Source organism: Lissotriton vulgaris, unplaced genomic scaffold (assembly GCF_964263255.1).
Source record: "Lissotriton vulgaris unplaced genomic scaffold, aLisVul1.2 SCAFFOLD_3096, whole genome shotgun sequence".
Classification (NCBI taxonomy): Eukaryota; Metazoa; Chordata; class Amphibia; order Caudata; family Salamandridae; genus Lissotriton; species Lissotriton vulgaris.
The window spans coordinates 89702-116627 of NW_028248301.1; the positions used below are offsets into that span (position 1 = coordinate 89702).

At 44.9% G+C, this 26926-nt stretch overlaps 1 protein-coding gene across 1 annotated transcript in view; it reads left to right on the forward strand.

Moving 5' to 3' along the window:
* Window positions 1-707: 707 nt before the first annotated feature.
* The window catches only part of LOC147664141 (nicotinamide N-methyltransferase-like), a 112013-nt gene continuing 85794 nt past the window's right edge, over window positions 708-26926 (forward strand). Inside the window, exons 1-2 of the mRNA XM_086949952.1 lie at window positions 708-878; window positions 17441-17648. Of these exons, the coding sequence (XP_086806078.1) occupies window positions 731-878; window positions 17441-17648 (356 nt within the window). The 5' untranslated portion in view covers window positions 708-730. The remainder of the gene's footprint in view (window positions 879-17440; window positions 17649-26926) is intronic.

The window sequence follows — 26926 nt, forward strand, 5'->3', positions numbered from 1 at the left end:
CCCGGGGTGATTATACGCCATATAAATTAAATAAATAAATAAAAATAAATCAGCCAGGATAGCTTGACTCCAGTGGCGTAGTGAGCACGAGACCCACGTCTGTATTCTGTTTCTGTGATCCCACAAAACCTGTTGTTGTATATAATGTTTCCTTTTTTGCCATCATTAATATTTGTGTTTACACCATAGTTTGTCCTTTGTTAGTGATATTTGTTTGTGTAAGCCTGTGAACACCTTTTGTAACAGTGTGTATTTAAAATCTTCATTATTGAAAAAAAACACTTTTGAGGGCACTGTGTTATTTGATTCTTTAAATGAATGATTTGAAGTCATAAATGTTTTTCCTTTAAACTAGGAACCTGAACCATTATAGCGTTCATAATATTCCCTTACAACCAGGCAAAGAGCATGTATTTGTCAAGGGCGTACATTTGATGCCATGGTCATACCTTTCCTGAAATGTAGAACAATTCTGCTGTGTAAGGTGTTTTGTCGTGGTTGAAAGTGTTGCAATTGGAAACAATAAACACTCAAAGGCAGCCACAGGATTAAAAATGACTTTAGTCTAGGACTATTGACTCAAAGGTAACAGTGAAATTGAAGTTGAATAATTTGCCTATGTAAACATATTTCCCTCTGTTTGAAGATCATTTAAAAGTCAAATTTTGAGCTATATATCATGAGTGCAAGTAACACAGAATGAAGGCAGGAGGAAGCTACACCAGAGAAAATGGCCTCCAATAGTAGCCTGAAGGAACTCCATGAAAGATTTCTTGATGCACAAAAATTGAAGGAGAGATATTTGGTAGAAGAATCTGCCTTTATTGATGATTCAATTATTCAGATGTATTCTAATTTAATCAAAATCTTCTCATCAGGTATGTACTTCCCATGTCCATGCTCATCCATAGACAGCAGTGATTGTGTAATTTTGTTGGCAGCAGATACAATCAGGGGTGTTCATTTTATCTGACATAGATACTATGTCCCAACCACTTGCTAGTTATACTTGTTATGGATTGAGATGCATCAGTTATGGTTGAAATTGAATAAGAAAAAATCTTTATTCAATTATTGTTAGAGTGTCTCTATTTCAATAACATGTTGCAACCACCACAAAGGAACTGTAAATACTTTCCCTACATGCTCTTCTTCATCTTCCTCCTCTCCTCTGTCTTTATTGACCTGTGTTCATATTGCTGAATTATGGCACAGGACTGCACAGAACTGTGTAAGATGTCTACTTACCTGCTATTAAGAAGAGTCCAGGTGTATTGTGCACAAATATGCATGTGAATTGTTTAAAGATGCATTTTCTGATGACTGAAGTACTTAAAAAGCTTGTTTTCTACATTATTTTTGAATGCCATATATCTGCCAATTCCTCTTAGAAAACTATTCTTCTAAATTGCATTTTCAAACGTTAATGATCTCTTACGGTAGCTACTATTAGGGCTAGTTATAATTTAAAGCAGTTTGACTAGAAAGACATTTAGATTCATTTAATTTTGGTACTTTTTGAAAATCATTACAAAACCAAAGCATAATATGTAGAAGTGCAAATAAATTCTTATATGTCACTGCCCTAAAGTAGAAATTTAGAAACTCATAAGTCAAGTTATGATTTGATAAGATGTACATATTTATTAAAATAATGGCAAAAAAATAATTGAATCAATTGAACAAGAAGCAGTTTCCTTACATAATACATATACGTCACTGAGGATCTAGTCCTTTCACACACCCTCTAAGGCCCAGTCCATTCCTGACACAGACACAAGGCATAGCTATTAAAGGGCGGTCAGAATTTTTTTTGACAGTTATTGAAATGTGGATTTTTGCAAATTCCGGAGCTTTCTATCACAGAAATTTAATGAGAATGTGTGATTGTACATTGAGGTTTGCAGGGTATTGTGGGTAGGAAAACCTCAAAGGATCCATACAAGGAATACCATCTGGAAATCCCCTGGAAGTTTACTTTAAAAAAATGCGTATGCTTGGTAGATTTCCGTTGGTGGGGACTCCAAATACCACAATTACCCTTAACACTGTTGTCTCCATGGAGGTGTCATCAGAGCTGGGGCCCAAAACCTTCAGCTGCCTACAGTGCAAAAAAAGGGTTGCCTTTCAGTGGAAAAATGTGATGTGTATATTTTGTATTTTGGATCCTTTTCTGTGGTGGACAGTAGGCCTACCAACATAAATTAGGTAACATTTTTATTGGGAGACTTGGTGGATTGCTAGGAGGTCGGAAATGTGCATCTCTCCAAAGAGTCCAGAAGTTTCCCCCACAGAAATGAGAGGAAAATGTGTGTTTTAGTCAAAGTTTGAGGTTCTCAATCTCTTCTGCATAAAAAAACATGGGAAGAGTAATGCAAGTCACCCATCATTGGATTCTCCTTGGTGTATATTTAAAAAAACTGCACAGGTTTGTAATGTTTTCCTAGGTGCCGGATGAGGTAGGGCTCAAAATCCATAGCTACCCGCAGTACATAATTAGGGTTAGTTTTAAGTGAAAAAGCGTGATGTGTACATGTTGTGTTTTTGATCCTTTCCTGTCTGGGGCACTGAACCTACCCATACAAGTGAGGTACAATTTTTATTGGGAGACTTGGAATAATGCTGTGTGGTAAGAAATATGTTGCTTACAGAAATATGGGGAAAATGTGTGCTTTTAGTCAAAGTTTAAGGTGTGTAAGGGCTTCTGGGTAAGCTGGTGTGAATCACTCTCATCACTCCATCCTTGGTCCCCCTGGGTGTCTAGTTTTAAAAAATGTGCAGGTTTGCTAAGTTTCTCTAGGTGCTGGCTGAGCTAGCGCCCACAATCCACAGCTATCTACTTTCCAAAACAAAAAAACGTTTTAGTGGAAATATGTGATGTGGTCACACTGAGTTTTGGGCCCTTTCCTGTCATAGACACTAGGCCAATGCACACAACTGAGGTGCCATTTGTATCAGTAGAAATGTGGGAACACACAACAGTAGAACATTTGTTACTACCAATTAGATGTATATGCATTTGTGCCTTCCAAATGTAAGCCAGTGTGTAAGAAAAAAAACATTTTGAAAAATGTCCAATGAATCATCTGCTAATGTGGGTACCCACAAACTCATAGATGTAGAAATACCCACCGCTCCTAAACTCTATTAAATGTTTCTATGTCAGAATCACATAGGTTTCCTTGGTACACATTTTTCACTCTATATATTTTACCAAATGAATTTCTCGGAACACCAGAAAAAAACATTGTAATGTGCAGTTTAGTTTTTGGCTCAGGCTCCTTTACAACCTCCAGACCCTGTATATCCCTAAAACCAGAAGCATATAGCAGCCGTAATGGTTTATTGCTTTTGGGATCAGCCATTGTGACAAGAAGAAACAGATGAAAACATGGTCACAAAAGATATTTTTTCCTACCTATTTTCACTATTGTTTTTTTTAACACTTATGAAGTTAGTAGGATGTTGGACAGACCGCCACCGACAGGCTGCCCGTAGCCATCTGTCCGACATCCAAGGCATTGGTCCAACCACTGGATTACAATGCCAGCGGTCGGAGAGATGTGGTTGGATATACTGACCGCCTCCTCTTTTATGATCAATGATGCCATTGGGGCATTGGTTGGAGGCCTAATTCCTACAATGTAGGTAGTGCTTGTGGAGCTACTGCCATAGGGATTAGGATTTCCCTTTCAGACAGCATTTCCATATCGGCCTTTCTGACATTGAAAGGTGTCTGAAAGAGACTTTGGGGGCCCCTAGCAGGGCCCATGTCACCCTAGACTTCTGCTGTGTGGTCTGAAGGGCACATGTGGTACCCCCAAATACCACATGGTGCCTGGCACACGATGCATAGATGTTTAGAAAGATACCCTTTGCCATTGCAGCTTGTACTGCAGCCATTTTCCAGGCTGCAGCACAATCAGCAATGGTAAAGTCTATGTTTCTGACCACCATGATGATGGTCACATTATTATTGGCACTGCAGCCACTGACTACTAGCAGGATAGTTCCACTCCTGAAAAGACTTACATCGTAATAAGGCCTTTAGTTTCTTTGGGAAACTCTTGAGGGATGAGCACAAATGACTCCTTACTGAACTCAAAATGTTGTTTACTTTTCAGAAATCTATAGCTTTCTGGGATCACCCATGGATATCAGACCCATTTCCACCACAAACTGGATGTAGGTTGATAGCCAAGAATTAGGAATAATGGGCTACCAGGTGAACCTTCTGGCGGGAATCTAGACTGCAGGAGACATTAGAAGGACTTCACACTTAGTAAGTAATCTCCTGATGAGCACTGACAGCCTAAAGAGCATTGCCTAATGTCTCCTTTGAGAGGCAGGCAGCCATGTCTTGCGGTGTCGGTATGGAGAAATGGGGCCGTGTGAGTTGCAGTCTATATTCACTGTGAGAGTAAGCGACCAGGAGCTGGTGCAAGTACAGTGTGAGCTAGATGCAAAAATCATTTTCTCTTTTTCTTCCAACCACGGGGAAGCGCCATCTTAATTGTAGATTTAATTGTCTCTGCATCTCATAGTCTACAAGTAGGTTGCCACCTGATTGGTAGTGTAGCTCTACCACAGGTTACTGTACAGCATGAGCTGCTTCTGTTAAATAATAAATTCCGACAATAATGGAGTCAATATTTCTATAACTGCCCCATGTTCCTAAATCCCTGTAAGTAAGTAATATTTATTGTTTTAGGTTAATTAAAACCATTACAATACATTTATAGCTCATACCTTCGGATAAAAGATTATAAGAAAAATATATTATTTTTAAAACAAGAGAACTTTGATAAAAACAATTTGGTCCACGTGTGAGGTCCAAGTGTGGTGTCTTGGCCAATATTCAACTAGTCCGGTTTAGTGCCATCTTCCAGGTTTTTTAGTTTCAGTTCCAGACATTTCAGGAATTTTACCAGCTTCCCATTTAATGGGGGAAGGCCTGGGTCGAAACAAGCAAGAACCGCTTGTCTGCGTGTGCGGTTTTTTAGTTCATTGGAGGCAGTTTTTAACAGGGCTACTCTTTCCTCTTTCAGCCTTTGGCAGGTGCATAGTAGATGTTCGAAGTCTTCACACTCTGCCCCGCACCGCCTGCATTTTGTCCCCCAGTCCCTTCTCAGCCATGGTTGCAGATGCGGAATACAGGGTAGAATTCCTAGCCTATGTTTTAAGAAGGCTTCTTTTGATTTCTTGCCGTACCCCAGTCCAAAGTATGCTTGTAACCCAGGCGATTTGTATGTGGACAAAGTCATCCATGCGTGTCGCCTTAGTGAAAAGGTCGCTTTATTTTCCAAGTGCGATTGACTTTTTATGCTCTTGTTTACGACACACTTGAATTGCACATGCGGTAGCGGAGTTTCCCATAGTTCTTTTAGACCTGTAGTAGTTCTGTCCCTGCTTGGTCTCAGAGTTGGCAGCATTTTAAAAAAAATAGATAGATTCAGAGGGCTGATCGAAAAAATGGCCTCATCGACCAGATCTACTCATCGCTTCTTCTAAACCCCCCCGCCCACTCCTCAAACCCCGACCAAGCAGCCATTAACCTCACCCAATGGCTATCCAACAGCGCCGACATCCTAGCACCGTTGAAAAAACGTCAAATCAAACTAGGCAGCAAAAACGCCTCCTGGTTCAACGATGATCTTCAGAAATCGAAGAAACTCTGTCGCTCCCTCGAGAAGGCCTGGAAAAAAGACCCAAACACCAGCACCAGGAACGCCTTCAAAAACGCCACCCGCATACACCACCAACTAATCCGGACTGCCAAGAAAGCCGCATTCAAAGACCGACTAGTTAACAACGCCCACAACAGCAAGGAATTATTCAACATCATCAAAGAATTTACCAACCCATCAGCCAACTCCAACGACATCACCCGCTCCCAATCCCTCTGCGACTCCCTAGCTTCCTTCTTCCACAACAAAATCGCAGACATCCACAACAGCTTCGACAACCGACCCGGAGACCAACCCACCCAACCTTCTGCAGGACCTTCACCCCCCCTTGAACATCCTTAACGACTGGAACCCAATCTCCACTGAGGACACCATCCGCCTGATGAACTCCATCCACTCAGGATCCCCAACTGACCCATGCCCTAACCACATCTTCAACAAAGCAGACTCCATCATAGCGCCACACCTCCGAGATGTCATCAACTGCTCCCTCAACTCCGCCACCTTCCGGGAAAGCTGGAAACATGCAGAACTCAGCGCCCTTCTGAAAAAACCCACAGCTGACCCCACCGAACTCAAAAACTACCGCCCCATCTCGCTTCTTCCATTCCCGGCCAAAGTCATCGAGAAAGCTGTCAACAACCAGCTCGCCACCTTCCTCAAAACCAAAAAATCCCTCGACTCCTAACAGTCCGGCTTCCGAGCCAAACACAGCACTGAGACCGCACTTATCGCAGCAACAGACGATATTCGAACTCTACTGGACAATGGAGACACAGTCGCCCTCATCCTCCTCGACCTCTCCGCTGCCTTCGACACAGTCTGTCATAGCACCCTTCTACAGCGCCTCAGAAATGTCGGAATCCAAGGAAAAGCACTGGAATGGATCACCTCGTTCCTCACCGGAAGAACCCAGAGAGTCCGCCTCCCACCATTCAAGTCAGAGGCCTCTGAAGTCATCTGCGGCGTGCCACAAGGATCGTCACTCAGCCCCACCCTCTTCAACGTATACATGAGCCCCCTTGCGGCCATCGCTCGCCAACACAATCTCAACATCATCTCCTACGCTGACGACACTCAACTGATCCTCTCACTCACCAAAGACCCTAACACCGCCAAAACCAACTTCCACGAAGGAATGAAAGAAGTAGCCGAGTGGATGAAGCACAGCCGCCTGAAACTGAACTCAGACAAAACAGAAGTCCTCATCCTAGGCACCTCCCCCTCCGCCTGGGAAGACTCTTGGTGGCCAGAGGCCCTTGGAAAAGCACCCATCCCGACGGACCACGCACGGAACCTGGGCGTCATCCTGGGCTCCTCACTCTCGATGACCAGACAAGTCAACGCCGTTTCATCATCCTGCTTCAACATTCTTCGCATGCTCAAAAAAACATTTCGCTGGATCCCCACCGAAACTAGAAAAACGGTCACCCACGCACTGGTCATGAGCCGCCTGGACTACGGAAATACCCTATACGCCGGTACCACCGCAAAACTCCAGAAAAAACTCCAACGCATCCAGAACGCTTCAGCCAGGCTCATACTAGACATCCCGTGTAAAGAACACATCTCTGGTCACCTGAAGAACCTCCACTGGCTCCCCGTAAATAAGAGGATTAGTTTCCGCCTCCTAACCCACGCACACAAAGCACTTTACGAACTTGGACCCGAATGCCTCAACACACGACTGTCCTTCTACACCCCCTCCCGTCAGCTACGATCCTCCAACCAAGCCCTTGCCACTGTACCTCGCTTCAACAAAACCACCATGGGAGTAGATCCTTCTCCTACCTGGCAGCTAAAACCTGGAACTCACTTCCCACTCACCTTCGCCTTACTCAGAACCACCTAGCATTCAGAAAGCAACTTAAAACTTGGATATTCGACAAGTAATTCCCTACCCTTCCTCAAGCGCCTTGAGACCCTATGGGTATGTAGTGCGCTATATAAATCTCTTGACTTGACTTGACTTGACATTGTAGCACTTCCAAACTTACTATAATAAGTACTACAAAGTTTTGGCACATGTGAGTACAGATTTTAGTTGTAAATGTGGTTGGGTCATAAGGGAGTGGAAGGGGAAAAGGGGCAGACTTACCCATAAAAGTAATGGGATTAGTGAGATGTAAGAGGGGTTTAGGGAGGATCAGAAAGGGATTTAGGGAGGGACGTCATCCACCCTCACAAGACTATGGTAATTGCATTACTTTGGGAGTGGAGACATATAGATTACACTTTTGTAGTATGTTTACACTCAGAGTTTGATGTATTTGTAGTTGGGTTGAGTCTGTTAGTGTGAAGGAAACAAGGGGCAATATCTAACACTGTCATAGGGAAAGGTTGTGAATGCAAAATACAGAGAGGAAGAAAGGGAAGCAACACAATTCCATAAAATGAGAGGTAAAAAAACAAGTGAAGAAGAAATAAAAGAGGTAAAGATTAATTTGAAATAGAGTAGAGAGTAAGAGGAACACGCATTTACAATGCAATAGGTCTCGCATTTGCGAGAGTTTGAGCCATTGGCATTGTAAATGACAATGCCTATTATTTACGTATTGGTTTTGAAACCATAAATAAAAGGCATGGTCATTTACAATGCCAATAGCTTAAATGCGCGCAAATACGAGACTTATTGCATTACAAATGCTTGTGTTACTTCGGTAAAAACTGTTTTTATTACAAATGTAAATTAATATGTGACATTAAAAAATAATTGAAATATTTTCAAGATAGTTTGCTTCATGAGTTGTCTCGTGCAATTACAATGGTCTTTTCTCCGTATTACGCAAGCATTATAAATTATTTAAAATGGTGTGCCCTGTTTTTCACAACAGTGCAAATGTCCAGTGATATTTAAAAGATTACCCATGTCGACTGCAGCTCTTAAACCAGTTTTGTTTCAGATGTCTGTCATTTTAAAAGCTACCTCTCTCTGATAAAAGCAAAGCCCAACTGTGCCCTCCTTACCTGACAGAGCTTGTCCGAAAATAAAGCCAAGCTGCTGAAATGTTATAGGGGGGGATGAAAATGAAACCACATGTTACATCCAGGAGGCCCATAAATGTACTCATTTATTTACTCACTCTATATTTTCATAAATCTACCTTTTTACCTCCTCCTTCTTAAAGAAAAATGTTGCTTTGTCACAGAGGGTGTTGGGTTCAAATAAAGAAAAACGCCCAAGATAAAGATGAGCGTCAAGTTAAAACTAGAAACTGCGAAATATGCCAGGCACTAATGAGACACTGTTCACACTGAGATAGACTGCACTGCACCTGTTCAGGAACAAGAGGGAGGGAGACAGGAATGAGGGAAAGGGGGACAGGAACAAGGGGGATAGGAGGGAGGGGAACAGGAAGGATTGGACAGGGGAACCTAAATTTGGGGCACAGACAAAGTGCATAAAAAATAAGAATTGGTGCAGGCATCCACTAGTCTGGTACCCACAATTATAAAGGAAAAGTGTAAATGTACTCAACAGATGTGTGCCAAATAAATAAAACTAATAGCTAAAAATTAAACAATATGGTCAGTGATTTTCTAGAAAGCGACAAATAAGTAGTTTACAAAAAAATTATTGCACAAAATATTGTAGCCTTGCCCACTGACTGAATAGAGGCAGCTGTTCATATATCTTCATATATATATATATATACCTAAAACCATTCTGGAGCTGAATTCCGAGACAGACATCTCCTGTAAGTATCGACCCGAAGCCTTCTAATTCTGCTGACCAAATATAGAACAGATGTATAGTGAATGTGAGAAGTTGGCCTGGCATATGCTGTCCACTATTCTAGTGGGCACCTTACACCAGTCCAAACGACCCTTATTGATCGTAGGTGTAGACAACCTTTATAGAAAGCTATCCTAGAGGTAGCTGTGGAGTGCAGCCTTCAGGCTAAGTCTTGAAGGAATGTAATGCAACTTGTTTTACCAGTCTAAAATCCCTTGAATAATCAAATGAAAAGAGAACAACACCAGGTATATATCAAATATATATGTATTTATTCTAAATACAACCCCTCTAGTCTCTTTATAAGACTAGAGGTCAAAGTACAATACCAGCACTTAAATAGCACACAGTAAATTTGCACAATATACATTTTGCCCTAGGGGCCTCACAAACCATATACTAAGAAAGTGGTATAAGAACCACGTAGAACATAGAGACAAGGCCTAGGGCCTGTAGAACCGCTAAGGCAACCAGGAACCACCCAAGGGAGGGACGCAGGAGACCCATGGGGGACGTGTGCAGGGTCTAAACACAGCCGCGAATCACCATTGACTTCTATGGAGGAAATTCAAGTTACAATTTTAAAGTTGAAGGACACTTAGGAGTGGACTACGAGGGAACCCCTTCAGTACTAGACACTTCAACAGTCAAGACCCACAGGAGCACCGAAGTACTTGTGTTACCTCACCCAGGGAAGCCGGGCGAATAGGTGTCTTTTTGTGACAGGTTTCGTCGTCGATTCCAATGGCAGAAGTGCTGCAGGCGCCAGAGGAAAAGTGTCTGGATGGATCCAAGGGTGGATCATAGATCTGGGTCACTAGCCAGTGACCATGATGGCGACAAGAAGATGCCAGCCGATGTCAGGTGACTTCAAGTGAAGTAGGTGAAGCTTGACTCTTCAGTCACGAGGACCAGGAGGCATCGATGATGACCAGGAGCTGGATTCAAGCTGTCCCATAAAGGTTGTCGAGTGCTGCAGCATTGGTATCCAGATTGGACTCAACAAGCCTTGGCAACAGCAACCCATTCAAGATGACAAGATTGGCTTCGGTGCAGACCAGAAAGGTCTGAGTGACTCCACCTTTGGAGGAAAATCAGGGCACATCTGGAGTAACAAGGAAAACCCAAGAAACAATGGATTGTTCTTTGTGGAGATCCACTAGCCAACGGACTAGAGATCATGAAGGAGCCTCGAGCGGAAATGCTGAAAGCGTGCCCACGGAACACTCGTGGAGTGAAGGCCCACAATCTTCCATGCAAAATGTGCCCAGGGCTTGGACTACAAGAAGCCCAATGCACAACTTCAGGAATGCTTGGGAAGTTTATGCACTAGCAAATGTGAAGGATGTCCAGGAGTCCGGTCCCACATCTCTCATGAGAGCTACAGGTCTCAGCTTTGCTGGGGACTTGTGTCAGCCTCGGAGATGTCTGGAAGTCCATGTCCTGTGTCGCAGAGTCTTCAGGATCCTTAAGGAGCCACAAAAGTGCAGACCAGCAAGATGCTTCCTTGTTGCCTGTTTGAACGGGGAGTCACTCTTTGACCCCAGGGGAGATTTCTTCTGTCTTCCAGTCGATATGGAATGTCGAAGGTCCAAGATTTCTGTTTCAGAGTTTCATCCAGGGTAATCTAAAGTCTCAGGAACTGGGTTCCTATACTTATACTAAGTTTAGGGGTTGGACTAACTCTAGGGTTCCACCTATGGGAGGGCCTGGGGAGGGGGTGGTTACATCCCTTCCCCTTTGCCCAGTTTCATGCCAGAGCTAGGGCTGAGTGCCCCAGCAACTGGTTTGAACTGGGAAATGCATGGGACACCTTATGTGCCCCAGGAAGTGTCTGAAAAGCATTCACTGAATGCAACCCACCCTGCCCCAATACACTAAATCCTGTCTTGGGAGGTGCTGGCACCTCCCTGGACAGGAAACCTATTGTCCAAGCCTCCCCTGCCAGAGTTGTCCAGCAGCAGGAGGTCAGACCCGTGTATGTGGCAGCAGCATCCATTTTGTGATGCTGAAGCTCTTTTGAACTTCTACCAGGTTTACCAGTGTGTACATGTCTTCTCCCTCTAGAAGGGTGGAATGCTACCCCTGCCACCAGAACTGGCGGGGGTAGTATTCCAAAGTGTTTGACACCAAACATGTTTTGATAAAGCCACTCCAAAGATAGCGTTAGTGAGGATTATAGTGCATTTAAGAGTATATGGTAGGGCAATATCACAGAACAGTTATAAGTAAGGGATTCTGAAAGCTGCAGAGGGGCTCAGCTCATGATAGTGCACCCTCTCACACAAAACCAAGCACTCTGCCTTCAGGACTGTTAAGGCCTGCCATAGGAGTGACTTATAGGTTAATATGTGTCTGTTTTAAAAGGTAGATATACGTATACTATATCTAAGTAAGGGGTGCTTACACCACCTTACCCAGGCTGCAAGTGCAGACCTGTGGTGCCGTTTTGGAAGGCTTCCCAGGGGTGGCATAATACATGCTTCAGATACCATATACTAGGGACTCACAAGGATATCCAGTAACCAATTTGGAGTGTACCTAATGTACATGCAATCAATTTAGAGAGAGAACGGCTAGGCTGTGGCTCTGATTAGCAGGGCCACAGCCAGATTAAAGTTGATAAACCAGTGAAACACAGCAAAAAGTGGCGGCAACCATAGGAAGCAGATCCTACTATCCTACAGTGAATATCTAGGTCAGGACGTAGATAAGAGCTCCAGTGCAGCAATATCACTCTCTGAGGAGAGAATAGGAAATAATGCTGTGCGTTTTTAAAACAAACCCCTCAGACGTGGACTCTGCACATAAATAAAAAAAAGACTGTGAGTGTAGTGGAAGTAGGGTGTTATCAATATCTAAATTCACTTGATGGCCAGCCACCTTTGTCCACAATGTTTAAATAAAGACAGAAATCTAGAAAAAAATAGAGGCTAATTCTATGTTAGTCACAGATGGGAGTCAGACATTCCTTCTCCCAACGCCACCCACTCAAAAGGAGGAACCCGGTCCTACATCCAGCCTTCGATTAGCCCTTTACCCTCTATGCACTTAATTCCCATTTGGGTCCAAGCAAATCAGCAAGCAAATATCAACAAGGCCTGTCCCATTAACATGTAGGGCTACGAAGTGACCGGGAACACTTCTCAAATGGCTGAGAAAAAAGTGAGGGTAATCAACTGTTGATATCGCAGACTAAGTTGCTAACATGTGGACAAAGGCGGCATGTGGAGTCTAGCATACAACAGAGTTATTTTACTCAGGAGCAGATCAAAAGTTACAAGCCATCTACCTTGAATCAGCGAATAATCATATCAGACTTTTGTGGCTGTCATCATAAGTTCAAACTGAGTTTTATGCAAACTAATCCTTAAGTTCTTTGCCATCCACATTTTTAGTTTCATTAACCACAGAAAAAAAAGAAACTTGGTAAGACTACATTTTTAAGTTTTCTTGTTTGTAATTTGCATGTTAATGAAGACAGATAACCTCCCACTAGAGCAAATAATTGGATAGCTGCAGAAATCAATTAAAAAGTGTGAGAACTAGGTTGGAACATAAAGACACACCACATTGCATTAACAAGAAGGCTCAGGTCACTCACCATATTAGGAACAAGGTGGTACCCAAATCCACGACGTGCTAGGCTGGCGTGGTAGAGCTTGCTGTGGCGCTATTGCTGGTCGGGTGTGGTGGCAGCGACGTGCAGCTGCAACATCTGGGAGTTCGGTACGCAAGACGAGGATGTTGCGGGGGACCTCCACACACCGTCAGGCGGAGGAAGGCGTGAAGCATGTCGGTGCTGGGAAATTGCTGCCAGGTCCGCTGGAGTCTCACAAACACGCATAGAGTACCAGGGCAACCACAGGCAGTCGGAAAACAAATTAACTATCAGCAGTGCAGTAATTGTGGTGAGCGCCGCGCTGATTTAAAATAAAGTTCCCACAAAATAACTAATAGCAGCGCGATGCTTGTGAAGAGTGCTGCGCTGATGTAAAACAAAGTTCTCTGAATTCATTCAAAACAAGGATGTAGTCCCTACATGACTACATAACGCATAGCAGCGGAATGAAACGGTAGTTGGTCGGTGCTACTTACTGCTAAAGGGAGGTTATAGAACAGGGTTCACCCAAAGAAAGCCGCTGGGACCCGGGTAATATAGGTACTCAGAAGAGGGGTCCCAGCAAAGAGTAACAAGTTCAAACAGTTAAATAACAATAAAAAATTATCAATGAATTGACCTACATTGTTGTTTATTCACAATGTGGGTTATATGCTGATCATCATAAATTCAATATACAATCAAGTATTATTCACAGTGCCCCTGGAAGGGAGGGAAGTGCTAAAGTGCAGGGTAGTGTAGGTATAGGATGGTGAAAATATAAAAACGGCCAAGCTGCCTAAATGTATCATGTATCAAAATTCAGATTTAGACAGAGAAAGCGATAATTGATTCAGAAAATCATTCAGTATAGATCATGCTTCACAACTCGCAATAAATGACTGGATCATGGGGTGAAGCTGAATCAACATAAAAGCTGTTGACGTTTCGACCCTCTAACAATTGCAGGCGTTATTTATATCCTTTCTTCGGGGTCTTCATCAGGACAGGGAAGGGGCAGGCAACCTATTTAGTGGGTAATGAATTAATAACTAAATTAAATAAAGTACATAGGTCAAAATTTATATAGAAATTAATATAGTTTAGCATAGTAAATTGGTAGACAAGACATACCAAGGGTTGCTTGTCTCCAAGATGGATGATGAAATGAAGAACCTCTCAGAAGAAGAATTACTTCGGGTCCTATAAGAGTGGGGGAGAGAATAATTAGCACCCCAACAATGAAAATTTGTCGACGAGTGGAAGATAATCAAAAAGATGCACTTTCATAAATTGGTGATATAAGGCAGCCCTCAAATCTGGAAGGAAAGGGAGAGCGGCCCATCTTTAGTCTTAGAGAGCCAACAAATCAGGGTAGTGCAAACGCTATCTCCAGGAAGAGGAAAAATAAAATATATACATAACTCACAAGAGTTGAAGCTGTCGACGCCACTCGCGTACGCCGAGGGGTCGGGTAGATTGCTCAAGTGCCGCTGTGCGTGGTCGCATACGCAGAGAATTAGCCGTCCGGGAAAATAAAATGGAGTCAGGATGCAACCAGGACACCATAAAGGGTTTAATGCTAGCGAACGGGGGAGGCAAAACGGAAGTGCTGCATCTGATCTCAAGCCAACCATAAGCCTGCTAACTAAATAAATGCCAGAGTTAACGAATGGCAAGCAGCAGGAGAAACTACTGGCAATAGGCGGAGTTTCACCCAAGAATACAGATTACTTGATGCCTCGTAGAGGCAGCGCATGCGCTGCCCATGTAAGACCTAAAAAGGAAAACTATCTTAAAGGGAAATTATGTTTACTGAGTCACTTTTAATAACAGTATCACCACTCTGTAGATAAATATGTTATCACTGCAAGAATAGTTAAGAATTAGGATGCTGTAGTGTTGCTGATATTTTTCCTTGACAAAAGAGCCAACTCCATCTTCTAGAGACCTGAAGGGATCAATGACAGGGGACTTGTAGGAGGCTGGCTCTCTGTCTAGTGTACTAAAATGAGGTACACTGTGTAGAGAGCCCAAGAATCCCCAAGAAATGGTATAGTTGTCCAATAGATAGTTCTAACACTCTATTTTGTGGCAGTGTGGGAAAGCATTTCGGCTTATCCTGGGGTCCTGCTAAGATTTTGTTGTCACACAGAGTCATGAAGCAAGGCCCACAATCAAGAATAAATCTGAGAACAATGTTGTATAAAAATAACACAATCTTTATATATTTTTAAGAAGAAAGCCTTCGAATCTGTGATATACTTTGTAGAGGTGTAATATACTTAAATAAATACTTTGTAAACTTTGAACTTCAAAATAAATGAGATGCAGTTCAAAGTATGCAGTACTTTCAGTATCTACACATTCAGCTCAGGATTTGGATACAGCTGGAGTTGATGTGCACCTGAAGCAGGAGTTTCAGAAGTCTTGGGTGTTAAAGGTCAGATTTCACTTACAGAAGTCAGGCCACAGGTGGCTTGCAGAGCAGACAGTCTCAGAGAAGTGGCGGCCATGCCAAGGTTGCTGCTTTTGCCATCGAACCCACCAGCAGGTGGGTATGGGCCACCAGGAGCAGGACTGTTTTCAGCATCTATGACTGTGGTGAGAGGATCCCGTGAGGTGGTGAGGCATGCTGCAATCCCTTTACAATGATGAGTCATGTCGACACAAGTGCCGGTCCTAAAGCACCATGGTTCTTTACCAGCGGTCACTAGAGACTAGAGCCTCTAGCCCAAAGGGAGGTTCTTTGGCAACTGGTGGAGATTGGACGGGCACCAACGTTTCTTGCAGTTCTTGGGAAGGACAGCCAGTCAAGGTGTTGAGTCTTGGTTGCTGCTGGCAGGGTATTGCCAGTTTCTTTCTGCAGCAGGCATCGGTTCCTAGTCAGTCAGAGGTTTTCTTCCATCGTCTTCTTTTGGTCCGTAGAATCTAAGGTTAGGTTCTCAAGGAGCCACCTGAATACTACATTTAGGGGCATTTTTAGGGAGGCTAGGTAGTCGCCAGAGGGCTACTTACTGGTAGACTGCCTAGGTCCTGTTTATACTCACCCAAATGGGAGGGCGGGCATAGCCTGACTCCTAATAGGCTACTAACCCAGCTTCAATATGGCGGATAGTAAAAAGTGGGGTCTACCTCGGCTATCCAAGCTTAGAGGTGGTACGGGGAGGTAGATGCACATCTTAATTTACCTAATTTTCCCACCGGTCCTGCTGCAAAAAGATGCGGCAGGATTGGTGGGTCACCATCTGCTTCTAACAGCAGGGACTAAGGAACAGGGTTCAAAGGTGGCAGGGCCTTTGAAGCTCCTGTTTCTGATGCGGCAGATCTAGAAGGGAGGAAGGTGTGACCACCTCTACCAAGAGCAGGCATTGTCTCTGAATCTGTACCCAGGGGTCCAGAAACATATCTGGTGATGGCAGAATGGTTTGAACTTGACAGGAAAAATTCCAGTGGTCAGTAGGTTTCAGGGGATCCTCCAGGAGAAGCCCCTGTGTGAATTTATTAATAAATTCATTCATCACTGTTATCAGCTAGGATTGAGATGCTTTGTGTCAAACATCACTTGCTACAGTGGAGTCAGCATGAGTCTATGAAACCTGTAGGGACCAGAATCCAGCCCATGTGCTCGTCATAGCCTCCCTGTGCGCTACCATTCTCAAGTATAGATTAGACATTTTAGGTGTGCCCCTGCATGAGATATAGTGCTTGATATTAAGGCCTATTAGAGGTGTGACTTACCTATACCTCAAGCAGTGCTTGGAGGAATGGCACACAAGGCGGCATGCCATGTCGACTCTTCAGTTGATCCTGCGCATGGACATGCAGCCTGGGATGGCAGGGTCACCTTGTCTAGGTGATGGGTCCCTAGGTGACCTTCTTCTGGCCTCAAGCCCTAGGTACTAGGTGTATCATTTACTAGGGACTTACCAGGGAGACAGAAGCTGTGTCAATCAGGGTACATTTTTAGGGAGAGGGATCAAGTCTTGTGACCTGGTTGGCAGGACCTCAGTCATGTACAGGTTGAAGTCATATCAACATCAGGATAAACGTGGGGACTACTCAAGCAAAAGAAGCACTTTTCTATAGGACCCAAAATCCATCCATCTTCACTGAAGATCGTAGATGAAAAGTATGCAAGGAAATGACACCTTTCACACTTTCCAACCACACTGACACTGCAGCTACATCTTTAATGAGAGCCTGTAGGGCCTTGGTTCTAAGGTAAATCGGAGGAATTATTAGCGTCAAAGCAAAGCTGAAAAGGGAAAATGGTAAACTCATACATCCGGAGTAGAGCACAATATGTAACATATTCATATTATTGATGAGTAAAATGGGCATGTACATTTATTCTCACTAGCTGATAACATTATGAATTTCTATTTATTCAAGTATGAATGTTTTTCCAAACAGGTTGTGTTAAAGGAGACTCCCTGATTGGACTTTGCTGTGCCCCTAACATCTCTTACACTCTCCCAGCCTGTGATTATTTCAATGAGATCACCTTTGCTTGCTCAGATGATAACTCTATCCGGGAGATACAGAAATGGCTGAAGAATGAACCTGATGCATTGAACAGCAGTTATGTAATAAAAAAGATTTGTGAGCTTCAGGGCAGTGGGTAAGGATGCAACTTACTATTAAACCTTTCCAACTTTCTTTTCCTCTTCAGACTCTCATCTTCTAACCCTTTATAAAAATGTGAGGATCATAAAGTGAAATAAACATGACAAGGGATAGCTTAAGAATATGTAAGTGCAGATGCCACTGCTCAGATAGAAGTTTGAAAGAAGGAGAAAGAATACCTGGTGTTCCATGATATCAAGACTCGACTACTCACAATGTTATGCTCTGGCAGTTGCAGCCAGGACATGGAATCTGGCTGTAAGAGATACAATAAAGCTACGGAAGGAGACCTGCCCTGTGGCTTCATCTTTTCAATGACAACAAGTTGACACCAGTGATTTCAGATGTCCCCAGAGGTCCATTCTGATGCTCTCCATTTTGCGGACTGAAAAGTCAAAAAGCTTTCCAGTGGCTATTTACAATTTCATGTTTTCTGATCTACATGGTCATTTACTCAGTATTTTTTAATGCTGTTGTTATTGTGCTGGTTAATGGAACCACAGTGGAATGCAAATCTGTGTGTTCCACATTGTGACTACTACTGTCATCGGGTGAGGCAGCACAGAATGGACAGGCCAAGTTAAGAGCAAAAGCCACTTTATAAGGATAGGTTGCAGCTGAACTTTATCAACAATATTATTAACATCAAATAAACCCACCTCACTATTACAATGAACCAATCTAGCTCCTCCCATCTTTAAACCTTCTCTCTCATGTGTACACACTCGCAACCAAAGATCCGAGAATTTAACCCACTCCCCCTTTCATTCCATTTACTGTCCTTTCACACCTGACCCCAGCATCCCTCTGCTATCATCTTTCTGCCAAGGACCCACTGGCAAGGCCCCAACCTTTCTAGATTAGTGTGTGAGCCTCCCTCTTGGCTGCCACACAGGAAAACCCTACATAGGTTTTTTAACTGTCCCCCACTCCCAGAAGTCCATATTTTGTGCCTCAGTGGATGTCGCTCAAACAGCCATTAAATTTCTTTCTTTCTAAAATAAGCTTTGTGATTGTCACCTAACAGCCAACCTTCACTCCCCACCATTTTACGACCAACTTTTTTGCCAGTTGATCACATATCTCTAGTAAATACAAATAATTCCCTAAAAAGGATAAAAGGACCTCATCATGGTGGAACAAGGCAAAAACGTATTTTGTGATGTCTCCATGCTCCAAGACACCTATGCATATATTTTGATACAAATGACTCATCTCGTCATTAACTTTGTGCCTGCCTTTCTCAATTGCAATCTACTTGACCACCTCACCCCACACCAATACCGAACAGGACCAGGACCGTACAATTATCACCAGATCTTCTTTCATCAACTTAATCAAACATAAACCTGACAGCTTTGTTAAATAATTCACACGCATGTGAATAATCAACACAACTGAACAGGTTCTCACTCCCACCAACTCAGATGAGAGAAGGTGGCCACATTTAACAGATGAATGCCATAATTGGGCTAGCAGCACAACCTGAAACAAAAAGGAGTAACGTATCAATTAGCGCTTCACTGAATGCTCTCTTTGTGCCTAATGTATTGCAGAAAACAGTCAGAAGATCATCTCCCCAATTGCATATCCTCTTTTTGAGCGAAACTTAATTTAATAATCTCTGATGAAGTCCCTTATTTAATGGAGTGCATAATACAGACGCTTTGCGGGACTGAAAGGAGGAGAACCCTTGCGTGCAGCTTTCCCTCTGCTGGATTGAGCATTTTTTGTGGAGACACCTCGCGGTACCCGCTGCGCGGGTCCTGCTTCGTTAGCGCGTCAAGGCGCTTTCCTTGTGGATTTCAACACCGGGGGCAGGAGGAGGAAGCACAGGGCTGCAAGCGCCAGGTGAGGGACAGGGACTCCATTGCCCAGGAGTCCCTGCGCTGTAACCACCTCCACCTGGTCGCTCTCCCTGTTTGCCCCGCCCTGAACGCCGAGTGAAAGGCGCCAGTGAGTTGCTGCTTCTGTGGGAGACGCTTTGTGGGACTGAAAGGAGGAGAACCCTTACGTGCAGCTTTCCCTCTGCTGGATTGAGCATTTTTTGTGAAGACACCTCGCGGTACCCGCTGCGCGGGTCCCGCTTCGTTAGCGCGTCAAGGCATTTTCCTTGTAGATTTCAACACCGGGGGCAGGAGGAGGAAGCACAGGGCTGCGAGCGCCAGGTGAGGGACAGGGACTCCATTGCCCAGGAGTCCCTGCGCTGTAACCACCTCCACCTGGTCGCTCTCCCTGTTTGCCCCGCCCTGGAACACCTTCTCTCTATAATAGGAGTAGTCCTTGCTGCTGCGCGGGAGCGCGCAGGAGCTCGCCCGGGAGAAGCCCGGGACAAGAACGGGACCGTCTGTGGCCGTCAGGGGCTGAAGGAGGCTGGACCTTGTTGATATTAACTGAACCAAGGAACAGGCCACGACCATGCCCTCACCGGCACCATGTGAAACTCCATCAAGGGTGGGGGGAAGCAACACTGGGACTCTGGACAACTATTTTAAATCTGCTAAGGGAGACGGGGGAAAAGAAAGCTCCTTAGAGAAGCGCAGGGCAGAGCGTCGCCGCTCTATTGAAATTATGAAAAGTACACCCCTCAGCGAGATAATTCCTTATCCCATCTCCCAAGAGGAAGGCACCCTTAATGATAGTCAGGATCCATCAACTCAAGATGGTGTCCCCCTACTATTAAGGGATAGCATTACCATCCCCGGTACATTGTCCGAACAGATCATGGAGGCCATACCACCCTTAATCTCTACCAATTTGGCTGTTCACTTGGTCACCCAAACCCCCCCCAGACAAAATCAAGAAAACTAAGCCTAAGCAAATTGTAGTGGCGGAACTGCATGGCCCCCCACCCAACAAGCGTAGAAGGAAGACGAGAGGGGGACAGGGGAAAACTAAAATAACCCATTTAGACTTTGGCAAAAAACACAAGCTTGCACCCACTCCCGTCAGGGTCAGAGAGAATGTGCATACCGATACTCTTCCTAAGGACACAAGTACTATCACTGTTGTCACTAACAGTGATTCAGGGGACAACCCGCCCAACACAGTTCCCTCCATTATATCTTTAGGGAGTATAGAATTCCTACTCCGCTCACTCTTGCTGCCCATTAGCGAAAGCTTGAAAAAAGTCGAGATCAGGCTTACTATCCTAGAGGCAACTCTAACTACTCTGAATACCTCGGATAGTAAGCAGACTAGAAATATGGGGCCCAATTCACCCTTAGGAAACCTCCCCAACAAACAAAACCCTCCCTCTAATACAGGAGACTCACGGGGTCCTAATGTAGGAGCGCCACAGGGCCCTGCCACTGCCCCCCCTTTGCAGCCACTTATGGCTATCCCTGTTCAGACCCCATGAAGCACTTTAAATACCATGCCTCCTCAGATAATAGACCCTGCCCCCCACAGTCTAGAGTCAGGCATAAATCCTGGGTTCCCCCCCACTGCTAGTAATTCCTCTCCCCCCCCCTGGCCAGCCCGCTCAAAGACCACGGAGACCAGATCTGCCACCGGAGGCCAATAGCCTTATGGTGGTTTTAGCGGGTGCCCCCTCTTTACAAAGGGGTGAAAACGAAGATTTCCAATCTCTCAAGAAGAAAGTCATTAAATGTCTGAATTGGAACAGACCCCTACCACCACACTTTAATAATGAGATTATTATGGTCAGAAGGGTGCCAGGGTTGGGGAAGACGAGGAAAACAATAATAGGGGACTGCATAATGGTGACCTTCAGGGACCCTGGTACTGTTTTGCATATTTGCGCAGGGTCAAATAGATCATTGGACTCTACCATACAGACCTTGCCAGTCTCCTTCTTTTTTCCACCCATCCGCATGCACTATGACCCGCCGCAAGGCAATTGGACAAGGGTGGAACAGAGACCCAGACACAAAGAATATGCCCGATGCTCAAACTACCAGCCACCTGAAACACCCTATTTCCACTTCAACCGCTTTAACTGCTTGAGCGGGCTTGACAGGGTTGATTGACTCTCCTCCAATAATCTTGCGACCCTGGACAATGGCCCCTGTGATCTTCCTGAGCCATCTGGATTCACTGTTGACAATGCCCCGATGTAACAACTGGTGTAACACCCGGAATTGTCTCCCCCTACTCTTCCATCCCGGCAACTCCCATCATTAAACACTTGAGACTAATCTGGTGGAATGTGGCCGGATTAGCTAATAAGCTGGCTGCTCAAGACTGAGGAACCTACATTGAGACTGGGGACGTTTGCATGTTCCAGGAAACCTGGGCAAGGGAAGACTATGGGCACCAAGGCTATCAGTCATTTTACATCCCGGCCAGGTGGGAGGGCAAAGGACGCCCCTCAGGCGGGCTCACAACCTGGGTGGCGTCCCACCTAGGATGTGAGGCCACACGGTTACCGACCCCCTCTGACGATATCCTTGTGGTTCTACTCTCCTGGCCAAATCAAGCGAAACTTGCCTTAATAAACATCTATTCTAGGCCAGTTGGAATTGCCAGGGAATCGCCCACCATAGACGAACTCTTGGATTATTTATCCGAATTACCAAGAGATCTACCCTATGTAGTGGGAGGCGATCTAAACTCCCATTTTGAGCCACTGCCAGGCCTTTTAGAAGGCTTTCCAATAGAAGAAGAGGTCAGGTGGTCAGTGCCTTCTGTAGAAGCTCCCCCTCTGAAGGCATGGACTCCTGTAGCATTGCAGATCACAGCACTTACCCTAAAGTTTGGAATTAGAGCCTGCAACGGGCGTATTATATCTGACATACCAAGCAGAACCCCCTATAACAGAGTGGGAAGAGAATCTCCCTTGGATTACGACCTGGTACAGATAGCGAACTGGCCAGCTATTCGGGATTTTAGGGTTATGGAAAGGCTAGATAGCGATCACAATGCCCTTGAACTTGACCTCATTTACCCCGGCCTTCAAACCTGTATAACATCTGGGGAGGGGAGCAAACCTGAACTTCTACTGGAAATCAACAGGAGAAGAATCAGGTGGGAACAACTGGCCTCGAGTGAGGAGAAACTCCCGAGGCATTACGCAGGGTTAATTCCCATTTTAGAAACTGTGGGAGATTTAGCCACCGGGGTGGGCAATAAAGATTCATAGGCCAAATTATATCAGGCCCATGAAGACCTTATAAAGGCTGCGGCCCCCACCCTCTTCAGCAATGCACAGAATCCATGGAGGGGGCAGCCATATAAATCCTCATGGTATAACACAGCCTGTAGAAGGGCAAAGGGGGAACTCCTTAGATCCATCAAGGAGGGTCTAGGTGGAGAGCAGCTTAGAGAAAGCAGACGGGCATATAAAAAACTAATTGCCCACGCTAAAACCGAATGAGAGGAGAATCAATGGGAAGAGCTCACTTGGGGCCAGATGTAGGTAAATTTTATTTTCCGACCTCTTAAATACCGAGTCATACCGACTCGGTATTTCAGAGGTCGGAAAATAAAAGTACTGAGATGTAGGTAAATGCAGATGTGCAATTACCGAATCGGAAACAGTCGGTATTTACCGATGCGGTAAATACCGACCAGTTAATGCCCATGCATTCCTATGGGCTTTGAAGCCCATAGGAATGAACGGGCATTTACCGGTCGGTATTTACCACATCGGTAAATACCGATAGCCACAAGGGTGCAGGGGGTGTCACTTTGACACCCTCTGGCACCCCCAAAAGAGGCTCGGGTGCCATGTGGCAGGCATACCTGCCCTAAGGGCAGGTCTGCCTGTCATATGGCATAGGTGTGCATGCACACATGTGCATGCACACCTGAAACGGTATTTTACCATCAAGTAGTATTTGATGGTAAAATACCGATTTTTTAATGCTTGTGGGACTCAGAAGAGTCCCACCTACATGTCAATTTTCCCTATTCCGTTAAAATACCGACTCGGTATTTTACAGACTCGGTAAATATACCTATCGGTAAATTTACCGAGTCTGTAAAATACAGGGACCTACATGTCAAATTGCTTTTACCGGTCGGTAACGGCCGAATTCGGCCGTTACCACCCGGTAAACGCCTACCTACATCTGGCCCTAAGTCCTTAGCGACAAAAGATCATCGAATGTTCTGGAGAATAGTAAACGGGGGGTCGGGGAATCTCCATTCGGCAATTGAGCCAAACATTGCACCAGAGGTGTGGCAGGCACACTTTCAATCCCTTTGTAGCTCTGAGCCGGGAGAACCTACTAACGACTCCGGAGTTGGTTGGCCTGATTATGAGGGGGATCCAATAACATTGGACGAGGTCAAGGTTGCAATCGCAGGACTCACCTCGGGAAAGGTGCCAGGATTGGACGGCCTACCCGGGGACCTGTTCAAACAGGAGCCCAATGTTTGGGCCCCCTACCTTGCCACCCTGTTCAATGGAGTTCTCAGCGGCATGGAAATCCCCAGTACTTGGCTGGGGGCGGAGGTGGTCCCCATATTCAAAAAGGGCTTGCCTCTTCTCCCAGTCAACTACAGACCAATCAGTCTAATCGATGTGTCGGAGAAGCTGTTTGGTAGGGTATTGTTGAACCGGCTCCAGGATTGGGCAGAAGAGTCAGGTGTTCTTAGCCCGTACCAGGCGGGATTCAGAAAGGGAGTCTCCACAGTGGACCAGGTTTTTCAATTGAATATTACCTACTGGAGGGCAGCGATATTCGAGGGCGGCAGCCTATACACAATTTGTGTGAATCTGCGGGCCGCCTTCGACCTGGTGCCCAGAGGGAAACTTTGGAGCGTTTTGGCTGAGATGGGCGTTCCCCCGGATATCCTGATAATCTTGCAGAGATTACATCACAACAACTATGCTCGAGTGAGGTGCGGGAGGTCCGGGGCACTGACGGATAGATTCCCCGTTGACCGAGGGGTTAGACAGGGTTGTGTGTTGGCACCAACCCTGTTCTGCCTCTTTGTCAATGGGGTAATCGCCCACCTAAATGCCACTGAATACACTGACCCCCAAATTGAACGGCAGCAGGGTGCCTGCAATCATGTTTGCAGACGACACCCTGCTGCTGTCCAAAACCCCAATGGGGATGCAGAGGATCCTCGATTCATTTGTGTCCTTTTGCACTGACAGGGATTTAGAAATTAACACGGCTAAAACCAAGTTTATGGTCCTGAACCCAAGTCAAAAACTGCGGCCGAATCCATTATTGGGAGCCTCACGGCTCGAGAGAGTCTCCACCTTTGAATATCTTGGTGTAACTCTCAATGAAACTATGTCTTGGGGATCACACCAGAGCAGGGCCAACCTCAAATTGGTACAGACCACAGGGGGTATCGCGCGGATGATGAACGGCTCCACATACCGTCCGTTGGGGCCGCTCATCCAGATCTATAAGGCACAGGCCAGGGGTGCTACCATGTATGGGGCGGAACTGTGGGGACATACAACTTGCCGCAGTCTGTCCTTAACTGAGAATAATTTCATCAGGCAGATAGTTGCACTTCCGCCCAGCACCCCACTCCTCCCCCTGAGGCTAGATCTGGGTCTGCGACCAATAGCTGATGAACTAGGTTTGAGACCCATAGCCTTCTGGCGAAGGATATGGAGTAGCGAAGAACTCCTTGCCTATAGGGTGGAACTGATGGAGCTATTAACCCACCCGAAAGCGCTATTGATCCCCTGGATAAAATATATCCAGAAATCCTGTATGATCCTGGGGTTTCCTGACCTTTGGTCCAACCCCGCTAATGCCTCATTAAACATCTCAAAGAGAGCTTTGGCCTTCGCTTATCATGAACAAAAACTAGCCATGGCCCTAGACAGCCAGGGTGAAGGGTCACTAACCTCTGTATTTGCTCAAAGCAAGGATTCGTACAGGCTGGAGAGGGTTTTAGACGCTATTTCCCCCGTGCTGGCCAGGAAGCTGTTTCTCCAATGGAGATATGGCAAACTGCCCCTACGATCCTTTACCAGCTCCTGGTCATCACCCCCTTCCACTAAGCAGTGCCCGGCCTGTGCTGGTGCGGAGGAAAGCGATCTACACGTGGTCCTGTTTTGCCCAGTTTACAAGGCAGCGAGGAAATATTGGCTCCTACCACTGATTAAAAACCTGGGTTGTAGGGAGTATCTCCCAATGTACAGAATTTTAAAAACCGATGCTTCAAGCCTAACTGTGTTTGTATTAGCAAAATTCCTTACCAATTTCTGGCACACTCGCACCCGTATTTTGAAGACGCAGGCTCCCTTCTAATGTTAAAGTCTACAGTTTTAAATGTAATTTCTAAGCTTTTATACTGTATAAGTATGCATTGATTGATTATGCATGTTGATTTTATAGTGATTTATATATGTTTTATTGTATATCTTTGATGGCCAATGGCCGAAATAAAGATTGATTGATGATAATACAACATTCCGCCTGTTCACCCTCTTGTGCCAATATTTTCCCCACATACCAATTCAAAATCCTCCCAGGTCCCCATTGGGCATGACTTACCCCTTATTGCATGCAAAACAACACAGACACCTCTCCCCATCTGATTCATCTTAGATTTGCACTAGGTTAAAAACAATGATGGGGCATATTAGCAAGGAACCTCGTTACAATTAGCGCCATTTAATGGCAGGAAACTGCCGCTAAAACAGCGATAATGGGCTTGCTAATATGCATAGACATCTAACCTGGGATTCTATTAGAATTATATAACGCATATTAGCAAGCCCATTATTGCCGTTTTAGCAGGAGTTTCCTGCCGCTAAAACGGCGGAAATTTTAGCGAGGTTCCTTACTAATATGCCCCGATGTTCCTTGCCATTCCACTTCACTTGTTTTCTATCTCATTTTCCCTGCTAACACCCACAACCTCAGAAATTCTAAAGGCTCCAGAAAGCAACCATAACATATACAAATTAAAAACTTCAAAACTACTAAAACATATTGCTAATAAACACTGTACCACCAACAGTAACCTTAGTATCGAAATAGGTTCTCTTTGCCCACACCGTTTCCTCTGCTCATTAGCCAAACCCTACTAAATCCTCCTACGCTTTTTCCTGCATTGGGTTCATAACTCCAAACAAATTTACCGTAAAGGAAATATGTCAATTTGTCCCATATTGCAGCTGCTGTCCTTTCCTTCTCAATGTGAGACATAGTCTCAAGGATAACATTCTCTTTTCAACATTATTGTCATCTAAACTTCATTTTACAGCAACACAGCATAGAGACTCATCCCGAGCTTGTCTGTACGCTGACCTGGTATTCTGTGCAAGTTAATTTTCTACCAGACCTAGAATCCTTAGTCTTAGTCTCCATCTCCCAAAGTTCAACT